This window comes from Artibeus jamaicensis, unplaced genomic scaffold, assembly GCF_021234435.1.
Source record: "Artibeus jamaicensis isolate MK-2021 breed Jamaican fruit bat unplaced genomic scaffold, CSHL_Jam_final contig_1715, whole genome shotgun sequence".
Classification (NCBI taxonomy): Eukaryota; Metazoa; Chordata; class Mammalia; order Chiroptera; family Phyllostomidae; genus Artibeus; species Artibeus jamaicensis.
The window spans coordinates 2570826-2576873 of record NW_026521335.1 but is presented as its reverse complement, the minus strand read 5'-3'; the positions used below and the strand labels follow the sequence as shown (position 1 = coordinate 2576873).

Below are 6048 nucleotides of genomic sequence, written 5' to 3'. Positions count from 1 at the left end.
CTTCAGATCTCAGCACAGATGTCATCTCAGCAGACTTGCCCTGCTCCCAGCCCCCATTTAATATGGAACAAACCACCTCCTAGTTTTTCCTTCATAGGAGTTATCATACTCTCATAGTCCTGTTTACCTATTCATTCACTGTTTTTCCGCCATTGGAAGGTAAGCTCAGTGAAGGTGGGACCGTGTCTATCTTGTTGACTGTATCCCCAGAGCCTGTCAATGCCTATAGTAGGGGCAAACAGATACATCCCCCTGCCAACTCTACTCCATCTCTTGTATAAATTTACTGACTCTCCAGCGTGTTTTAAAAAATATGTTTTATTACTACCAGCAGGAGGGGCATGTATGGGGTGGGAATGCACTGTGCTCAGGGTATGTGAGGAGATGATGACTGGGAAGCTGGAAGGGAAGGGGGTGGTCTGGAGGCCAGCTCCATGGGCTCCTCAGGTTTATTTCTGACAACGGCTAAAGGACTCATGGCAAGCTACCGCCAGGCCGCCAATAAGATTAAGAAATTCTTGGAAATCTAGCTGCCCGTCGCTGTTCACGTCCAATCTCTTCATCATGCGGTCAAGGACACCGGGGTCCTTCTGGCTCTGCAAAGGTAATAATAACAATAATGAAATGATAATATTAATAGTACCTTTATATTGTACCTTCTAAAATGCTTTCAAATATGCTGCCACATTTTATTCTTACAGAGTGTAAAGTACAGGGTAAGGATTCTAGTATTCCCACTACTTACACACAGAAACAGACTCAAAGGGGTGGAACAACCTGCCCGGGGGAAGGCCTGAGGTCTTCCGGCTCCTAGTCCAGGGTTCTTTATGTGACAACCAGAGATTGTTCAATTTTATAAAAACAGTGGAACACTTTTTTCAACTTTTGCATGAAATTTCAATATACAAACTATTAGGCTGGCCAAAAAGTCTGTTACATTTTTTTCTGTACAATGCTTCATAGTCTTTAACTTCATTGAAAACAATTTTGTTAGACTGTATTGTGACAGCTGTCATATTGGTGTGCACTAAAAAAAAAAAAGACATCAAAATCGGTGAACTTTTGTGCAGCCATTTTAATACTGAAGATGGAAGAAAATAGGTAACATTTTCAGTATACCATGCCTTACTATTTCAAGGAAGGTAAAAAACGCAACTGAAACAAACAAACAAAAAAACTGATTTGTGCAGCGTATGGAGAAGGTACTGTGACTAACTGAATGTGTCAGAAGTGGCTTGTGAAGTTCCTTGGAACTACTGACATTTGGGCCAAGTAATTCTTTGCTCTGGTGCTGTCTTTATCCACTGGAAGATGTTTAGCAGCAACTCTGGCCTCTACCCAGTAGAAACCAAAAGTGGGAGGGAGATAGCTGACATACTCAAAATATCCAAATCAATAAAGTTAATGGTGAAAATGAAAACTATGTCTTTTATTTTACGGAAAAAAACTAAATGGACTTTTTGGCCAACCCAATACACAAAGGTAGAGTGACTTGGAGGGAAAACAGGATGCAGGCCCTATCTATCAGCCGCATCCTCCACTCATCCAAGCCCCCAGTACATACACACATTTACAGCCACCGGTTATATATGGCTACTTAAATTAATTAATTTAGAAAATCAACAGGCACATGTGGCCAGCAGCTGCCATATTGGGTAGTGCAGATATAGAACATTTTTTTCTATCGCTGCACCAGGTTCTATTGGACAGCGCTGTCCTCTAGGACAGGCTTTGGGGTGGAGGGACAAATGAGAAAACTTCTATTAAGCCATTTACCATTTTGCAAATTCTTTTCCCTATATGGTAGAGAAGTTATCCCTAAGTCAGGTAATTTGATAACTTTGATTTTTTTCTTACTCAAAGAACAGGAGGAGAAAAGATCCTTTACTAGTTGTTCAGAGCTCACTCTTGAGGCCTGGGAGCTCAGTCTAGGCTGGTACTTGGGTCCTTGGCTTGGAGTGGATGAAAAGGAGGCAGGAGTGTGGGGGCGGGGGTCAGATGCTGGCCCTTCATTCCTAGCCATTCTGCCAGGCTTAGTTCATGCTCTGGGTAGTTTGGGGCTGGGTCAGGGGCGGTGAGGGCTGGGACCCATACCTTTGTGAAGGCAGCCAGTTCTGTATTCATGAAGGTTAGGAACTCAGTCTTGGAAAGCGTAAAGCTGTTACTGTCCTTTCCAGCATACCTCCGGAAAACAGCAATCAGAGACTCGATGCACCGCTCAGTCTCTGTAGGGCTGGACATTTTCGCCTTTGGAGAAAAAAAATTCAGGGCTCAGACAAGGGCAACATGCCAAGGCTTGAGTGTTAGAGAACACTCCAGAGAATCTCGTCTCTTCATTTTGGGTCAAAGCAGTTTCCTAAATGACTGGATCATTTTTTAGGGGGCTTAGGGTCCTAATATGCACAGAAAGTCACATTTTGTGAGCTTCCCTCCCATATGTGTCATATTTATTCCAAGGGAAACAGTGTAAGCATGGAGCATGTGGCTATATTTGATGAGTCAGGGTGACAGGGTCCGCTGATATTTTTAGAACACATGGGAAATATGTACAACTACACGTCTGCAAACCCATGTGCGTACCAACCACTGTCTACAGACTTAAAATTTTCCTGTTTTCCAAGAGTATATAGAGCCTACTGTGATGAATGAAATGGCAGTTCTTTTTAAAGAAACACTGAATTCCTGGGACTCATGCATTTTCTAGATGAAAACTAAAAGCATCACTATTATTATATAGGGGGTGGGAGATCTGAGAATTTTTTTCGATGTTCAAAACCAGCTTTCATATTTGAAAGTTAGTAACCATGTATTTTACACATGAGGAAATGGAAGAATGAGAAAGGAATGGACAGAGCCACCCCTAAAAAACCCCAGCCTCCAGGTCTCTTTCTCCAGTCCTCTTCCTACTTCCAGATGCCACGAATTCCCACAGGAATGGCCAGTGGAGCCTCTCTGGTTATTTCAAACCAGGAAGGTTGAAACGCAAGCTCACAGGTTGCTGCTCACACAACTCCCGTGGCTTCTACAGAGCTGAACCACGGCTGCGGCTGCACCAGCAGGAGCAGGACATTCAAATCCTGTGCCATTCATTCTGGTGGGCACCTCGGGCCCCAGAAGTGAGGACCTGTTCTCCCCCTGGTGGATACGAGCAGCAACTACAGACTTCCTGGAAAACTTGCCCTGCCACACCCTTCCTCTGAGCTTTCCCCCCAGGCCATTAACAATGGTCTAGAGGTTTGCATGGTCGGTTTGCAATTTAGCGCTTAGCTCACTTTTTTTTTTTGTTTATTTATTTCTCTATCTAGATAGATATCTATCATTAGAGAGGAAGGGAAGGGGAGAAATATCAATGTATGGTTGCCTCTCATGAGTCCCCTGCTGGGAACTGGCCTGCAACCTAGGCATGTGCCCTGACTGGGAATCGAACCTCAATCATGTGGTTCGCAGGCCTGTGCTCAATCCACTGAGCTATACCAGCCAGGGCAACTCATTTGTTTTTGAGATGTAACTGTTACTTCCTGGAGCCCAGAGATGGAGGCTTTCAGGACCCATAATTAAGGACACTAAGGACTGATGTAAGCCCTGAGGCTGCATGCCAGAGGGTCACCTTGTTTCCCTTCTTTCTGTAGGTTTTTCACCTCTCAATCACTCTAAGTGCTTTGCTACCCCAGTCAGGTACCTGCTACCCAATGCATCTTGGGAAATCTATAAAGCCCTTCCGAAGGTGGGTTCTAAAGGACTCTTTCAGAGGTGGATTCTTTTCAACAGTCACATGGTTGGAACCTTTTCTTAAAAAGAAAAGTGCTGATAGGTTCAGGGTTGGGGGAGAAACAGAATAGCATTGCTTAGAAACCATGTGTTTACACAACAGCTTTTCTTATCAGGACTAAAATCTCAGTCTTACTAAAGTGTCAGATGACAGGAACAAGATTGGCTAGGAGGGTGTAGCAGATAGAGTAGAAGGTTCCAGACTAGGGATCAAATCTTTGTGACTTTATTTTGACTCCCAGAAGCTTCCTCTGCCCCTTTTCCTTGAGGAATTCAGATTGCTTTGCTTTTCTAATTTCAAAGTGCCTTCTGCTTTACTTTTTTTCTCCTTAACATCTCTGCATTTCTCCGCAGAGGTAATTTTCCAGAGGAAAAGAAAAGAAACACAATGATTAAATTGCTGAAATGGAATTGCAAAATTTGTAGAGCTGAGGAGTCTCTGGAGATAGTTCCGAAGGAGGGAGGCCCAGAGGGAGGGAGACCCAGAGACAGGACAGCTTTGCCCAAGGTGGGGCAGTGGCTGAAGGGGAGGAGAACCTGTCTCCTGCATGGAGGCCTCCCCTCACTTCATCCTCACGATTGTTTTTGGTGGGAACCATGACAGGAAGGAGAAACAGTATGGTAAGTGGATACTGTGAAGAAATTGAAAAATGTAGACTAAATACTCAACATTTGAGAAAAGAAAAAGGAATGTAGAAAAGTAATGTTTGAAAAAGACTCAGGTATTGCAGTTCTCATTAACCATTATCCCCTCTCCCTTCCCAGGACACACAGCGGCATCCACCTTGCTCCTCTCTAGGGCAATCATGCCAGGTTCACCACCTGCTGGTGCTGCCTCTACCTTTCCAAGTTTCCCTGTGATAATGACTCTCCCGTTTTGCATGGAAAGAAGAGGAAAAGAGGAGGTGGGGATAATGATCGACACACCAGCGCAGGGGTTGACAAATGTGTTTTGTAAAGGGCCTCGTGGTAAATATCTGAGGCCAGTGTGATACATAGTGACTTGTCACTCTGCTTTCGTAGTGGGCCAGCAACCAGACACCTCATAAATGAATGGGTATGGCCGTGGGCCAATAAAACTTGGTGTGGACGCTGAAATTTGATTTTCATATAACTTTTGCGTGTCTCAAGGAATTATTATTCTTCCTTTGATTTTTCTTTCAACCATTAAAAAATGCAAAATCCATTGGTAGCTTATGTAGGGAACAGAAACCCCATTTGGTCCCTGGGCGGAAGTTTGCTGATCCCTTCACCAAACAGGAGGTAGAGTTTGCAGTTGGCTTAATCGAAAAGTTAGAGACTTCAAGGTGGGGAGGGCAGGAGCTAAGAGGAGAAAAGTGGTAGGGCAGAGAGTGCTTGAAAAGGCTGTAGGTGGAAAGGAAAGGAAAGGAAAGGAGGACCGCCTGGGCAGGGCCGGGCTCCTCCCACATTCCTGGCGGCTGTGCGAAGTTCCGCTCCTCCGACCGGCCGCGCCTGGCATCTCGGTCTCGGCCGCTCGTCGGGCGCTCACCGAAACCGTGATTCTCCCAGGTTCGGACCACAGTTCTGAAACGTGCCCTTTCTGGTCCGCGGGATCCGCGGCCACCTGTGCCGCTCACAGAACCCCACCCCGGCCCTTAACTTGTCTCCCGGCCGCGCAACCCCAGCGGCGCGCGGCTCCAGCAGCAGCAGGACCCCGCCCCGCCGCGCCGGCCCGCTGACCGCCTGCCCTGCGGGGCTCGCCGGGCACTTCCGCGTCCCCAGCCCGAGCCCATCTTCGCCGAAAACAAAGAACCTCCCGTGGCCACGCCCGGGCTGTTATTCCAGGTAGAACCTTAGGGCTTTGGACTTCCGTCCTCTCTTCTAAATTCCCTCCCACGATTGATTTTTCCTGCCACGTCCACATAGAAATCAAAGATAGAACCTGGTGGAAAGTGTGCTGTGGCCTTTTCTTTCTGTTTCAGAGGAAGACGTAAAAAGTCAGGCTTACCATGTTGGAGCAGAGCGAGGCGCGGAGGCTGTGAGCGGCTAGCGGCGCAGGGATCTCTGGGCGGCGGGCGGGCCGGCCGGGTTCCAGTCTGTCCCCGCCCGCCCGCCCCCCGCCTGACTCACTGCTCCCGCCCCCTCCTCCGCTTCCCCCGCGCGCAGATCAGGACTTGTCAGCCCAGCCACAACCTCCCTTAAATTCACAGGAAAACCACTTGAGCCTTAAAGAACGTATCTTTCCTTGACCTGTGAACCTCGAAGACTTTCTACTTTTTTTGAATTAAAAGTTTTACCTAGCCGTCTCCGGGAAGTGGA

General features: G+C 46.8%; 1 protein-coding gene across 1 annotated transcript; it reads right to left on the bottom strand.

The window, feature by feature from the left end:
• Positions 1–300: 300 nt before the first annotated feature.
• On the bottom strand, positions 301–5846 carry S100A11 (S100 calcium binding protein A11). The gene is made up of 3 exons (XM_037143689.2): positions 5738–5846; positions 2095–2247; positions 301–596 (listed from the first exon to the last, which is right to left on the bottom strand). The coding sequence occupies exons 1-3, from the start codon at positions 5738–5740 to the stop codon at positions 450–452; spliced, it is 303 nt and encodes a 100-aa protein (XP_036999584.1). The 5' UTR covers positions 5741–5846; the 3' UTR covers positions 301–449.
• Between the last annotated feature and the right edge of the window lie 202 nt (positions 5847–6048).

Excerpts from the sequence above, each read along its gene's own strand:
- S100A11 (XM_037143689.2), bottom strand. Across the intron at positions 597-2,094 it reads AACTGGCTGCCTTCACAAAG|AGCCAGAAGGACCCCGGTGT; the intron begins GTATGGGTCCCA and ends TTACCTTTGCAG.